General features: G+C 33.1%; 1 protein-coding gene across 2 annotated transcripts; it reads left to right on the top strand.

Annotated features, from left to right (window-relative positions):
- Positions 1–4,647: 4,647 nt before the first annotated feature.
- Positions 4,648–16,009, top strand: LOC142605367 (telomerase reverse transcriptase-like). 2 transcript variants are annotated; one of them, XR_012839025.1, is made up of 13 exons: positions 4,648–4,913; positions 5,004–5,081; positions 5,199–5,264; positions 5,380–5,548; positions 6,131–6,579; positions 7,639–7,759; positions 8,052–8,193; positions 8,841–8,973; positions 9,315–10,535; positions 13,575–14,122; positions 14,733–14,907; positions 15,235–15,521; positions 15,767–16,009. XR_012839025.1 is itself a non-coding variant. In XM_075776837.1 (13 exons), the coding sequence occupies exons 1-12, from the start codon at positions 4,665–4,667 to the stop codon at positions 15,509–15,511; spliced, it is 3,726 nt and encodes a 1,241-aa protein (XP_075632952.1). In that variant the 5' UTR covers positions 4,648–4,664; the 3' UTR covers positions 15,512–15,521; positions 15,767–16,009. The 2 variants fall into 2 exon arrangements, 1 of the variants encoding a protein (XP_075632952.1); XM_075776837.1 differs by having other exon boundaries at positions 14,733–15,005.
- The last annotated feature ends 289 nt before the right edge of the window (positions 16,010–16,298 follow it).

Here is a 16,298-nt window from a genome sequence, read left to right as displayed (position 1 = left end):
TGTCATTGGGTAACTATTTGTGTACATATATTTCTCATTTATTGATTTTAATATGGTTTAAATGGTATTATTTGATACCTAATACTTTCTAAAAGTTTAGACTTTAGAGACAAAATTTGACACCTACTAATGTGACGGTTGTTAGAGATCGGTAAAGATATAATGTTATTAGTAGACTCAAATGAAAACTAGTAAAAGTTTGTCAATTTCAAAAAGTATAAATAAACAGGTAAATAATCAAATTTTGTATGTATATAACATTACTCTAACCATTCCATTTAGCTCACCTTGATTGCAACGTTACACTAGTCTACTTTAATACCATTGAAACATGTGGCTAACCTAACACGGTCTTTGACTTTTGTTGCACAGATTGCAACAAAAGTCAAAGACCATGTTAGGTTAGCCATATATTTCAGTGCTATTGAAGTAGACTAGTGCAATCAGGGCGAGATAAACCAAATGTTCATACCCTTAGGAGACGTTTGGTTTGTTGTGATGTGTTTTTGATATGATGCACATTACGATGATGTGATATTAATGTTTTTAGTTTATTTTATTTTTTCTAACATTACCATAATTTAAAATTACAAAATATATCATATCATCTTAATTTCATCACCTTCCTAAAAAAAAAAATATTGTATTCTTGTATTGAGATTACATTAATATAAGATTACAATAACTTAATATTATAGCGTAATGTAATATCACAACGAACCAAACATCCCCTTAGAATAATGTTACATGCACACAAAATTTGATTTTTTATTTTATTTTTTTGTACTTTTTGATTTAATAATCTTTCACTTGTTCTCATTTGAGTTTACCACTAACATGATTTTTTTTTTATTGATTACTAACAATCTGTCACATTAGTATGTATCAAATTTTTTACGTCTCTAAAGTATAAACATTGAGAAGGTATATATTTGATATAAAATAATACCACTTCATCTGTATTAAAATCTAATAAATGATAAACATGTGCACAAAAATAATCACCCCTAATAATAGTGGTTAAATGCCTTATATGATTATTTTGCACACATGTTTATCAATTATTAGATTTTGATAAAGCTGATGATGTGGTATCATTTTAGATTAAAGGTGTGTTTGATTCAACAAAAATTGAATTATGAAAAATATTTTCCACATTTACAAGTATTTGGTAAGACTAAAAATGGTGGTCAACTTAAATTTTTTTTTTCTTCTATTGATCGTAAAATGAAGGCACTTATGGCAAAAATTAGTTTATGCTTTCATTTTTTATAAACTATTTTTAGCTTCATCGCTAAAACTTATCAACCTACCTTCCATTCCCTACCCCTACTATCCGCCACCCAAGTATCCAACCACCACCACACCCCCCACTAACGTTCCGATTTCCAATGGCCAACCACCATCGTTGGCTACTGCCATATCGATCCCCGATTATGAGAATAAGTGTCCCTAGCATTTCTCTATTTGATGGGGGAAAAGAATCTGACACTTTGGGTTGAGGATTTGATTTTTTGGAAATGAGTTTTTTTTTTTTTCTTAGTGTTTGGTTAATGGTTACTTTTAGGGTATTTGTTAATAAACAATTTTAGAAAAAAATTTATACCACTTTGACAGGAAATATAAAAAACTGAAAAAAAAAATCAATTACTTTTTTATTTTCTCATAAAAATCTTTTAAAAATATTCTCTAAACCAATGCCTTAAGACATTCGTTAACTTTTTCTCTTTTTTTCTTTAAAAAACATTAATAATAGCTCTCATGACTCATGAAATTAAGATTTTTTTTTATTGAAAGTTTGAAACCTTTTATTTTTGTTTGAAATGTTTAACTGTTCTTGGGGCAATTTTTCAAATATTGTTATGTTAATAATTTGTTAAACATATTGGTAATTTCTTGTAAATAAATTATTGGTAATCATTATAATTAATGTAAAGTTTTGAAATGAGTAATTCTTAGATGCTCTTAGAGTATCAAATATGGTGCCCCCTCCTCTCATATTCATGGCGGGTCCACCGTGAATGTAAGAAGAGGGAGCACCATTTCACTAAATTCCGAAAATATTTAAGAATTTTCCTTTTGAAATTAAAAATTAAAAATTATTTGATTATATATCAAAATAATATGGTTCATGTTAACGAATGTCTTTAGGGCAAATTTTTTTTCCCTGAGAAACATCTTAGGGCAATCGTTAATAAATCATAATAGGATAGTATTGACATTACTTTTATAGGAAATATAAAAAGCTGTAAAAAATCTTTATATATTAAAAAGATTCAGAAAGTTAGTTATGACTTTAAAAAATGTTAAAAATACCTCTAATCTAATTAGATAATCCTTATTCATAAAAAAATAAAAAATTGGGTTAAAATTGTAATTCAACAAAATTATAAAAAAAAAAACTATTAGAGAAACTTTTTTTTCTTAAAATTAGCACATTCTCTATTAAAATAACTATTACGTCCATAATGTTTCCAAAAAAAAAACTATTACGTCCACAATATTTTCACAACAAATCCTAATTAGCAGGTTATTACAGGTTTTAAATTTAAATCAAATACTGAAATTACTTTCTTATCCACTAGCAATAGCAAATAATAACCTGCCACATAAGATTTGTTGTGAAAATGTTGTAAAATTATTGTGGACATAGTATTTCTCTTAAATATATCTTACATACATTTTTTTCCTAAAAATAGCGCACACTAAACCCAATAGTTACTTAATTTTAAATTTTAGTTTTTTAAACATTCATTCTTGTGTAACCTCACTAATAATAGATAAATTCAAATTGAAAAAATTATATTAAACTCAAAATAAATAAATAAAAATATTTTGTTGCACATGCGGAGCAAGTGCGATAAGATTAGTATTAATTGGTGTCTTTATTAGATGACATAATAATAAAGAGTATTCAAACCATGTTTGTACATTCTCTTATAGACCAAAGTCTAGTTAGTTTTTATGCGTAAGATACACGTATTGATCGCGTACGTTCGTAATCTATAAAAAGACTCACGTCTCCAGTCATATTGGTTAGGGCTGTCCAAAGACCAGCAGGAACCGACCCACCCAATGCCGCCGACCAAACCCGACCCGCTGCCGACTGAATTGACTGCTCCGGCGGTCGGCGATGGTTTTGATTCTCCAAAATCCGAGATCAACGGGTCGGAGATCGGATCTCCTTCTCTCAAATCCGTTCAACCCGATCCGACCGACCCATCATTTTCCTAGCGAGTTTTGAGATTTTTTTGGGTAGATCCGGCGAGTTTTGAGATTTTTTGGGAAGATTTAAGCTAGATCCGGCAAGATTTCGCTAGATCTAGCCAAGATCTTGCTGGATCTAGCGAGATCTGGCCACATTTCTAATGTTTTTCAAAAAAAATTTCGCCGGATTCTGCGTTTTTCATATTTTCTTAGCTGGATTCTCGCTGTTTGCAAATAATCAACCCCGACCGAGACCCGACCACTTTTCGGCAAGAATCGTCCGATCCGATCCGATTTTCTGACTGGTTGGCGGCGGGTCTGAAACTCTGGAACTCGACTTGGTCGGGTTGGTCGCGGGTTGGGCACAAACCCGACCCAGACCGACCCGTGGACACCCCTAATATTGGTAATGATATGGAACTATACGCGTTAATTTGAGGCTGAAAGTATAATAAATGTTTGTAACGGAACAGGTATATATCAGCTTGTTTAGTACGGCTTGATAGAAGATACAGCTTGTTAAAAAGTAACTTTCCTAATGAAAACGGTTGGCTTTAGGCATCAAAAGTAAAACACGATATATAATGGTTTTGCTTGAAAGTTCTGTTGTGTTAAAAAAAAAACACTTTTAGAAATGCATTCCAATCAAACTTTTAATATATTTCTTATTTGATTTTAAAAAAAATGTTTAATATATCTATTTTATTAAAGTTGTAAACCGAAAAATAAAAATAGAAGCTTACAAAATAACCATTGTTAGTTCTTAAAAAATGTTAAAATTATTACAAGTTTTAGTATAAAAAGTGTACAAGTTAATGTGACATTGAATGTGATTAATGTCATTTTACAATAAAATAATAGAAATGAGTTTTTGCTTTTAAGAAATTTTTTTTAAAAAAGTTATGGGTGTTTTTTTTTTATTTTTTAAAAAAGCGGTGCTTTATATATATATATATAAACAAAGATATGAGTGTTTATAAATTTATAATAGTTGATACATCAATTTGTTAGATCCATATAGTAAAATTTGTAATAATCTTAGCATCATTCTAAAAAAAATTAATTTAGTTGGGATGTTCTAAGGATTAAATCACACTTGGCAAGAGATAAAGGTCACGATATAAAAACTATTGCTTTTATCTTTAAGAAGTATAGATATATGTTTCTGTATTTTTGTTACGATTTTAAAAAAATAAATAAATGTAATATACTCGTATTATACTCATAGCATTCTTTCTCAGTCTCCATATTTTAATGCCGATTTTTTGAAATGTACTTTTTAAAAAGATGCCGAATTAAACCCTTCCGTATATTTACAGTATCAAACGCTACCGTATTTTACTAATGTATTTAAGATTGAAATACTTTACCCATTACATTTGATTTGAATTTGAGGCAGTGAAGCGGCAAGCATAAAAAATATTTCCTTCTCTTTTGATTTTGGTGTTGGTAAAAAAATGGGTAATAAGAAACGGAAGAGGGTTCCGGAGGTGCTATGGCGGCTATTCCGCAAGCGCGCGCAGAGTCTGGAGTGCACAATCGAATCGCTGCTGCTGCCTTCTTCCGAAAAAGCGATGTCGTTATTGGTGAGAGACAAGGACCCCCTACAGTACCGGAAGCTCTTGAATCAATGCTTCCTTGTGCTCTCTGAAAATGCGCCTCCTCTCTCGCATTTCAACCCTCACTCTCGCTGGTCCCAATCTCAGGTCTCTCTCTCTCTCTTATCTACCTACATTATATACACTACACAAACTCACTCACTCTTTAGAATAATAGTTTACTCATTATGCTTTCAGATTGTGCAAAGGACCATTGAAATGCTGATTTCTGAGCAACCCATGTCCTCTAATGTTATTTGCAATGGTTATGATAAGGCAGGCTTTCTTTACTTAGTATTGTGCTTACTATGTTGCTATCTACCTTTTTTGGCAAATGGGGTTGGCGGTTTTTTATTATTTTTACAGTAGGTTTCCTCATTTTTTTATTTACAGAGTAATCATTCAACCCCAATTATGGAACTTCTATGCTCTCCAGCTTGGTGTCTTCTCTTACAAAGGGTACTTTTTTTTTTTCCCTTCTTCTTCTTTAACTAACATCTAATCAATGACTACTCATGTTTACTATGGTTTTTGTACTAATTACTGAAATAAGGTGAAACTTGCATTTATGCAGGTTGGGGATGATGTCATGCTTTATCTTTTAAAGTACACATCAATATTTTTGCCAGTTCCTTGTAAGAAGCATTATCAAGTATCAGGTCCTCCCATAAGTGATTTATGCCTCGATTTTTCCAACCAAACATTGGAGTCTCAGGATCAACCTACTTCACTTGATAAATGTGGTAATGACTAATGAAGACTTTCTAAATTTCACTACTTCTACAAGTTCTGTAAACATGTTTTGGTAATGTTACTACACACACAATGATTTTAAAATGAAATTTATTGAAATATCCAATGCAGAACTAATGGTTGGTGAATGCAAATGATTTTAAATTTAAATAAAATAGTTAATGCGACCATGTTCACATTAGAACACTCTAATACAATCGGATAATTATACACAGCCACATCAATTTTACAATTTAAATAAATAATAAATAGAATCTGAAGTTACATATTGCCTTTCTTTTTTAAAGTTTAAGCATTTCTGTTGTACGGGATAAAATGTACCCGTCATAGTCTTTGATACTTTAATCCTCTGCTTGGTAGCCTCTTTCTGACTTTAGGCCTGCTTCTTTCTTGGTCTTTTCTTACCTGACCTGTCCCATCATTTTGTGGACGTTCATTTCTAATAGATCTTTCCCTTTTCTTGTTCTTTTGTGGTTATTGTATTTGCATTAGATAGTTCAGTCATATATAACATGTCATTTCTTAAAGATTGATAGGAGTCCAAATGGTGATTTTGTCCCAACTTTTCTCAGGATCCAACAAGAAAAGGGCTTTAGTTGACAATGCTAACTCAATGTTAGAAATACAGAAATTCAGTAGTTTTTCTGGTGTTGATCCATCAACTTCATTAGACTGTGTTGGCTCCAATGTTAGGCATTGTTCAGGATCATTTAGTCGGCTTCCTGGAAACAAGTGTTCTCAAACGATTTTATTGGAAGAAGCAACACCAATTATTGGAACTGGTACCAATAATACTGAAGGGGATTCAAATGAGGAACTTCAAGAAAGCTCAAATCAGATAGCAGCAAAGTCTAGAAAGCGTTCACGGCCATTTAGTTGGCTGCGTCACAGAAAGCAAAGGCATTTAAATTTTGAAGAAACCAGTATTAAGACCTCTTCTGCAACAATTCTTACAGATAAAGATAGCGTATCTGGGAGGCACCAGGATGATGTGAATTCTTGCTTAAATAGTTGTGAAAAGGTGATTCCCTATGAAGGATCTTTCAGTCAAGTTCAACTTTGGTTTGATATGTTGGAGGGGTTCCATTCTACCAATTAGCTCTAGCTCAATGGCACTACCTTTTCCCACAATAATGGTTGGAGGGTGAGTTTGAGGGTTCAAGGCTCACTAAATGCCCATGTAACTTACTAATAGAAAGAGAAAGGTTCTTTTGGTACATGAAACCTAATATTGTGGCTTGATCTAGAATTTTTTTAGATATATGCTCTGTGTGCCTAGCATGGATACACTTTTATTAATGATCCCACATGAATTGATAATTGTTTTGTACCTGTACTTCAACACATTATGGAATACTTTAAACATCAAACTCTGTTAGTTTTGTAAATTGTAATCGAAGATTTTTGGAGCATGACATGATATCATCCCATTGAATTTTGGTAATGGAGTTTGTATATTACGTTTTATATAAACATTTCAATCATTCACAGCTACATTGATTTCCTTTTTTGCTTTCTTTTGTATATGACAAACTCAGTGTCACTTTTGTGTTATGAAAGTGTGTTATCATTATGAAAGTCTGGATTAATAGTGATTGCCCTTCTATTATCAGAATAAAGGGTTAAGGTGCAGAAATAGTAATCTCCCTGAGAACATAAGACATACAGCCAAACGATCTCAGCAGGTAGTTGTGGCTATTTACTCATGGTGCCTGCTTGAGCATGAGAACAAGATGCAGTATGTCACAGCTTACTCTTCTGGTTAATGAGCATCTCCAAGAAAGTAACAGAAGCTGGAAGTAGAACATCAATTAGGAGATATCAGTACCATAATCAATATTAACACATACATGGCTAGAATGGTGTTTATTGGCATGGAGATTCTGAGATAAATGTGATTGTCAGTGAGACTAAGTTTTGGTTGATCTATACACATAAGAAGAACGAATCACTTTATGCCTCCTAGTGAACATTTGGATTCTTTCAATGCAATGATAGACATTTCTCCCTGATATTTACTGTTTTTTTATTTATTTTTTAACTTTAAAAATTTTCCTTTTGGATATGATCTATTCTGCAGATGCCTTGTTTTTCAGTATCACAAGCTCCTAAGCCCCTGGTAGTCGCCAAAGGGGCTTATGTTAACCGGAAATCAATGTTTTATGACATGGAACGTTCTTCATCAATGTTTCCAGGAAAATGTATCCTCTAGTCCAATTTTTAATGTACATGTAGCTAATTTGTGCTCTCTCCATTATAAAATTGCCTTTCATTTCCATTTTTTTCACCTGACTTGATAGACTGAATGATCAGCAACTAATGGTCCTTTGGTTGTCAATACCCCTTGTTTTTTTTTTACTTCTTCTTTTGTTGTGCAATTATGCATTTTATTTGCCAAAGAAACACAGTTTGACCTGAAAGTTTGCGATGCTATGAGCTTCTGCCATGCTTTTTCTATGGTGCAAAAGAACACAGTACCTTAATAATCTTCAGATATACTAAATTCTCTAAAGCCCAACATTGCTGGTGCAAAGTTTCTTATTGGCAATATCTTTGGCTTATCTGAAATAAATGCAACTCAGGAAATGCCAAGCTGCCAGAGTAGCAGCTTCTGTGTCAATAAATCAGCATGCATGTAAGTGGCATATTCTTATATTTTGGTTGTGGAACATTTTTTTAATTGTATGATGATACCTGATAGGGTTTTATTGATTTGTCAGGTCACAATTATTGTTTTTTGAAGTGGCATGCATGTTAATTTCAGTTTAATGATTTGATCTCTACAATCCAATTTTCTTCTTACCGTATAATATTGATTACATAGTTCTTATAAGCTCTTAGATATGGAACCGTTAAATAGCTCCTTTGCTGGATAGAATAGGAGATTTTTGCATGAGACAGTTCCAAACTTCCAATTATGAGTAATGACAATGTTTGCTCAACAAGTACCAGGACTGCAGTTTAAAGGCTCTGAAAGGGATTAAGGTCAAAAGGGACAACAATGGCACAGTGAAGTATCTTTGTGCTTGAATCTTATAGCCAATGTTCGTACTTTAGACTAAAGTATGGAATAAAATGATGGTCACCATTAAAATGAGCTTCTTCAGATGGAAGCCGTACTGTGTCTTAGAGCACAAATACATGAAAAATTTTACTGACATATAAAATATGGACATGTTTATGATCATATTAGGGCAATAAATAATTGCACTTGATGCCAATAGATCAGTTTTTATTTTTGGTGGGTGGTTCTGCTTTAACTGCTTGTTTTTGGTTCTGAAGGTACCACTCACTTGTTAAGTTGTTTAAGAGGGTCGTACGCAGGACACAGTGTTGCCAACATCTGAGATTATTGGATAAGCATTGTGCTGTTCCAGAATTAAATGATACTGGAAAATCTAGCACCAGCTTTAAGGTAAGTATTGGGACTATTTTGTTGTGTATAATTTGTGTGAAGGCATAATTAGCATTCAGAATTTGACATTATGAGGTTACACCTTGCTCAGTTTCCTATACATTTTGAATGCCTTAGTGCATAATATCCATGCCTGGATAATTGTGGAAACTGAAATTGAGTATGCAATTTTCTTTTCTCTTTCTTCTTTTTAGGCGGGGTGGTGGACGGTTCTTTATTAAAGGGGAGCTCATTATAGAATTGCGCACTGTGTATTGCACATCCTTTAAGCTATCTCTCTAATTTAATCACTTCTTGCTTCCTCTAAGAAAAATACAATACTTCTGAAATTTTCATTTCAGGGGAATGAATCAAAGAAAAATGTTCCTGAGAAATCTCATGGTTTTAATACTGCATATTGCGAGGAGACTGAACCTCTGTTTGAAGCAAATACTTGCTATTGCTTGAGAAGTCAGGTAGTGTCATTTATATGGGCAGTGATTAGGAGTATAGTTCCTACAGAATTTCTAGGAACTCCCTCTAACTGGAGAATGTTAAGGAGAAATATTGCCCGGTTTATTCAACTACGAAGATTTGAGAAGTTCTCATTAAAGAAATGCATGCATAAGTTAAAAGTATCAGAGTTCCCATTTCTATCAACTCAAAATTTTTCATGTTGCTTTAGTAATCAAGCGCAAAAATATGCAATGGGTGAGAGTGTTGACATGCATAAGGGATCCAGAAGATTGGATGATGCCGCATATGTTTTGAGACATAAACTTCTGGAAAGCTGGATCTTTTGGCTCTTTTCAAGTCTAGTAGTACCACTGGTGCAAGCAAACTTCTATGTCACTGAAACTGAGCGTGGGAATCAAGATCTATATTATTATAGGAAATCAGTTTGGGAGAAGCTGATAAATAGCGCTGTCACTTGCATGAAAGATCAGGGCTATCGTGACTTGGATGATGTGACTGTTCGAAATATTATGAAAAACAGAAAATTTGGTTTCTCGAAGCTAAGACTTCGTCCCAAAGGAAATGGAATGAGGATGCTGGCAAATCTACAAGCATCATCAAGAAGGCCAACACTAAAATCCTCTTTGGAAAATCAATCATGTGGAATGCGTGGAAAAGGAAAATCTAGTCGAAAGAAAGTTATATATAATCAATTCAAGTCTGTAAATATTGTTCTTCGTGATACACACGCTGTCTTAAAAGGAATACAGTTGGAAGAGCCCAAGAAGCTGGGATCATCAGTTTTTGATTACAATGATGTCTACAGAAAGTTATGTCCATTTCTAATTGGTCTGAAAAATAGGTTGGCAACCATGCCTGGTGCATTTGTTGTCGTTTCTGATGTACGAAAAGCATTTGATTCTATTGATCAGGATAAGCTGCTTACTGTAATGAAAGATATCATACAGAAAGATGAATATATTCTTAAACAGTCCCATCAAGTAGTCTGCACACAGAAATCTTTGTGGGTTCATAAGAACATTGTCCTGATGGATCAAAATATGAGCACTCCAGAAGTCACATCCTCTGTTCCTTTCCGTTTACTGCATACTGTCTTTGTTAACCAGGTAGCTATTTCAAGTCAATCTTCAAGGAAAGTCGGTGATGTGTTTTCTTATAGATCTTTTCTATTTCGATTGAATATTTTAAGGATTACTGCTTTTGCTTTTTATCAGCTAGGTCACATAGTATCAGCTTTTACTACCTTTTTAACTACTACCTTCATGTTCACGCATAATGCCTGCAATATACAAATAGTCCTTAGAATCCTGTAAGCACCTTAAGCAATTTATTGAGTTGGACTTTTATTCTTTATATTATTGTCGCTGATTTTGCAAAATAGTGGGGACTACCTTTTCTTATAGATCAAATCATGGCTTTTAGTACTAGAAGTTTTGATGTTCAAATGAAGCTCTACCAAATGAAAATAGTTTTGGTACTTGCAGAGATTTTTGAGTGGTTCCTAGGCCCAGCTGATTGTGCTACCCTTTGGGTAATTTTGGTACGTGCAGAGATTGACGGGCACTCATTTGGTTTTTGTACTGAATGACAAGGGTATTCTTGTCTATATTGTTATGGCCCGGGAACTGGTTAGTTGGTTGCAACTCTTATTTAGTTGCCGACGAAAGTGTATTTGGGTTGCTGATGAGCTCTAGCTCAAATGACACATCTTCCCTTGTAACTGTAAAGTGTGCAGGGTGAGGTTGTGGGTACAAGATCCGTTGGGTAGGGTACATGTGTTACTAACTGATAACTTTTGGTCTTTAAAGTTTGGGGTTGTTTTCATTTTAACCTTTTAAGTTTCAAAATTTTTATTTTACTATTTAATGTTGGATTCCATTTTCATATTGGCCCTGCCATCTGTTTCCTTTAGTAATCTAATCATTAAGTGTCCTTTGTATTTAACTATTCATGAAATACTAACTCAATAATGTTGTGGAATGTAGTAATTTCGTTATTGCGGGCAAAATACCATATTATGGATGGTTAGATTACTAATACTTATCAAAAAAAAAAAAGATTACTAATTGAAGTGGATGGTATGGCCAATATGAAAATGAAATAAAACATGAAGGGTCAAAATGAAAATTTTGAAATGTAAATAGCTGAAATGAAACCAAACCAAAACTTCAAGGGCCAAAAGGATACTTTAGTCTTAAAAAATGTATTTGGGTCATTTAGATTTAGTCTTAGGTCAGTTATGCTTTGACTAGTGAACCAACTTTCCTCAGTCCCCCTAATGTGCTCATTCACCAAGCATATGCAGCCTATGTCAGCTATGCATTGATGTACATTAAAGGGGATAAAGAATAAAGCATCTGTAGCCCATGTGGTGTACCCATGTTTTTTTGATTAGTCCATATCTATGTGGTGTAATAAGATATTTGGATGAGCAATGCATCAATGTTATGATGACTAGGTAGTATTCTTTCTCTTCCATATTACTACTGTCATTAAGCTTTATCCTAACTGATGTAGGGTCTTTAGAAATTCAGCATTAAATTAGATTCTTGATGAGATCTTGAATGGTTGATGGCTGTTGGCTGTTAAAAAAACGATGAAAATAACATGAAATAAAGAAAGAAAAAACACTAGGACAATCACTCTTAGGTTTTCCTTAGCACTCACACTTAGGTACGAGAAGGTAACCACACCCTCAAAGCTTCAAATAAGATGCTGAAATTTTATTATAATCAAACTCTATAAATATTATTTACTACAATAAAGCCTTATGTTGGCGAGTGTTAAATCCTTTCCTAGAAAGGGATTGAAAACATTTTTTTAAGACTAAATCTAATAACAAACAAAAAAGAAATAAGAATGTTTAAACCAAATAGGAAAAGGATTGAAAACATAAAAAAAAGACTCATGGGCCTTCAGTACAACCAAGGACAGTCCATTCCAAAAATCTGGAAATTACCAAATTGCCCTTATTCTAGTAAAACTATTAAAACTAAACTAACAACTTTCTATACTAAAAATACTTAATATTAAGAGTCCATGATAATTAAAGTAACCTATGATGAAAGATGCCAAGGTAGCCCCACATCAAAACTCGACCACAAATCATGAAAACTTTGAAAACTTTACTGTTTGCATCACTAACAGCCCAAGACTAAAAGCAGCTGCCAATCAGAAGTTCCTGTGGCAAATTTACCCATTTCCAGAAAATTGACAGTGAAAATTGATCTATTTTGTTGAAGAGCTGCCACCATGCCTCTATTCCAGTTTGGTCAGTTCTGCCCAATATGTAGTATAGCCGCTCTTTGATTCAAACTCCTCTCTCAATTTGGTCCTTGACCTGTGAATTTCCTTAAGCACACTACATGTTACTAACATACACAATTAAGGATTTTTTTGTCATTTCTACATTTAATGAAAATATATCGTTTTACTTCCCTATGCATGGGGATTAATTTGATTGAGCCTAAACTAATAAAATGAAATTTAATGTCAATGCACTTTTCTTTCACCCCCTTATACATGGAACTCTATTGGGGATCTTGCATGCACTTCATCCTCCAATCTGCATTTGGTGAAGTATAGGTGGAAGGATAATTCAATGATATCTGAGATTATGTTTTAGAAAAAATTTGAATTTGAATTTATCTTTTTCATTCACTTGTGCAGATGTAATGTTGCTATAGTTGAAAATGTAAATGCCACTTCATTCCCTATTAATTGATATTGCTATTAGCTTGAAGCAATAGACATCGCTCAAAATTTCAATAAACTAAGAGTTCGTTTGGGAACAGCTTATTCAGCTAAAATTGGAAACTTTTTGCTGAAAGTACTGTAGATAAAGCTAAAAGGTAGTTGAAATAGTACAATGAGGCTCATGAATAGTATCAAAAAGTGCTATAGGGCCTATGAATAGTAGCAAAAATAAGTTGAATAGTAAAAAAAGCTAGTTTTTTAAACTAATGGCAAACACAACCTAAGTGTCAGATCATCCTAGTGGACTCCACAAGTAGATGTCAACTAAATGGAATAGTAGACTTCTAAAGTGGAAAAATGAAATGCCTCTGTTCTGAATTTTTATACTTATAAAGAAATCATCTCTTTTGAGGAAGCTAAGTTTTGTTTAATATTTTTTCTTCTTACAGGAGTGGAGCAGGCATGTGAAAAAAGAAGAGTTATTTTTCATTTTAAAGGAACATGTTAAGTACAATGTACTGCAATTCGATAAAAAGTTTTTCATGCAAGGTGTAGGTATACCTCAAGGAAGTGCTTTGTCACCTCTGCTTTGCTCATTATACTATGGACATCTGGAAAGGAATTTGATCATTCCATTTCTTGAAAAAACTAGTGAAGGTGCTAGTAAAGATATATCTAGAAGACATATTTCTATGGATGCTTCTGCAGAGGAAAGTAGTGGTGATAGATATATACTTCTTAGGTTTATTGATGACTTCCTTTTCATTTCAACCTCAAAGAAGCAGGCTGCTAGCTTCTTTTCCAGGCTGCAAAGAGGATTTCGCGAGTACAACTGCTACATGAATGATGACAAATTTTCTCTTAATTTTGATATTGGACAGTTATCAGGGATTCTATCAAGCAGGGCTTATTTGGGTGAAGATGGCATTTCATTTCTTCGATGGAGTGGATTGCTTCTCAACTGTTGCACTTTAGAAGTTCAGGCAGACTACACAAAGTTAATTTTCATATATACATTTTACTTACTTTGTTGTCATTCTTTTTGCCTGATATATCTTATGATCTTCTGTTTTGGAATTTACCTAGTGGTGTCTTGATGGATAATCAACATTTTTGTTTTATTGGTGGGATTTAGCTTTTGATGCTAAGATTGGGACACAATCATTTGAACCTTTGAAATCATTCCAAATCATTGGCAGGCTACTCGTTAAGTGTACATAAAATGATAATGCGCAGACTGTAGTCTATAGTCTCAATATTATTAATGTATATTGCCAAGAGCCATGTGCTCAACTGGCATTTCCTGGTGTTTCCAACATGAGACATCCAAGGTTCAAATCCCCTCATTCCCCAACTATCAAATTATCAAAAAATTATTGATGTATAAGTACTGCTTAAGCCTTAACATTTGGTACTTTCAAAATTGTATGTTAGCATTCTATTTGGTTTTATATCTTCCTTCTTCCAAACAATTATACTTGAGAGTTTCCTTTTGGCTGTTGCTTGATTTATTTTTATTTATTAATTCTAATTCTTATTGATTTTCCAGCCAGAATTTGTGAAAGTTCAATTTCTTCCCCAATTAACTTGTTCCGTATGCTAAACAGGTATCTAAATAATCATTTAAGTTCGACTCTTACTGTCAGCTGGCAAGGTAAACCAGGCCGCCATCTGAAGGCAAAGCTGTGTAGCTTTATGAGACCTAAATGCCACCCTATATTCTTTGATTCAAATATCAATTCAGCAGCTGTTATCAGATTAAATATATATCAGGCTTTTTTGGTATGTGCAATGAAGTTTCATTGCTATGTTTGTGACTTATCATACATATACAAACTTCGTGCGGGATTCTATTTATACATTATTGAAAGATCTCTGAGGTATGGATGTAATTCTTGTTTATCTTACAGTGTATGTGGTTAATAAACTTGGTTTATTGAGAGCAGTTTTGCTGTGCTGATTTTAGTTAATATTTAGCATTGTTGAAGCCCTATGTGCAGTATACACAATCTTTAAATTTTAAGAACTATAAAATTTAATTATCAAATTTAAAGTTACTTATTTTCTACTATTTTTTCAGTTCTTTGTCTTTGTTGATTGACTTGTTAGGTATATGTACAAGCTCATAAAGAAACGGATGCGTTCTGCATTCCGTAATTCTGATGTCCTGCCAATACTTCAGTTGGAGGAAGAAGAAGTTGAATGGCTTGGATTATATGCATATATACAAGTGTTGAAGAGAAAAGAATCACGGCATAAACAGTTGCTATCTTCATTAAGGTGTAAGTTAGAACATACAATACCTACAAGTGTGCCACTGCCACCTCAACTAAAGTATGCAGTTGATGCCTCACATTCTTCTTTAATATGGAAAATTAAGTATTAAATTCTTGAAGGTATGTGATAAGTAGTATAATGATGGAACTTTTTTTTTTTTTTTTTTGCTTTCTCATTTCCTGTCCTATCCAACAGCTTTTTAGGACTATATTCAAGTTTATTTGGTTATTGTTTTTCCTAATATTTAGAAAAAAGTAGAAAGTTATGCTATAGTATAGAAGGTTATGTTTATTTACTCAGATTAGCTGGTACAATTATCGTACTGGAAGGGTTTCTTTCTCATGTGGGAATTTTGATGATGCAGCATCGGCAAATATGTTTCTTCTACTCTCTGCTTTTGAATTTCAAAGAGACAGTTGTAGTTTTGATCAAGGTGGGGGGAGTTATAGAGTGCTGATGCTCTTGCAAGAAAATAGACATCTACAACAAGAATGTGTTTTGATAGGCCCCTACTGATGTCTTTATTAATATTCTTCTATGATTCCTTGGGTCTGTATTACTATTAGAACTCTATTTTGGTTATTTAATATTTTAATTAAATGCATCATTTATTACCAAAAAAAAAACTTGAAACATCAATGTTATATATTAATTTAAAATTTCATTTGCATAATTAAGGGGAATTTTCCCATCCTAAACTATATATCATATTACACTTTGTACTCTAAATTTTTTGAATGCATGTCTTGCATCCTAAACAATGACTCTTGTCACAATTTGTATCCCAACTTTAAGTTTATTGTTAACTTTGACAAAAATTCAAATTTTAGTGTGCAAAGTGTAATCAAAAGTATTTAAGGTGATAAAGTGTAGTTTCTTCTTTGTTTTTAAGGGAT

Source organism: Castanea sativa, chromosome 1 (assembly GCF_040712315.1).
Source record: "Castanea sativa cultivar Marrone di Chiusa Pesio chromosome 1, ASM4071231v1".
Taxonomy (NCBI): domain Eukaryota; kingdom Viridiplantae; phylum Streptophyta; class Magnoliopsida; order Fagales; family Fagaceae; genus Castanea; species Castanea sativa.
This window is presented reverse-complemented; position numbering and strand designations above follow the sequence as displayed.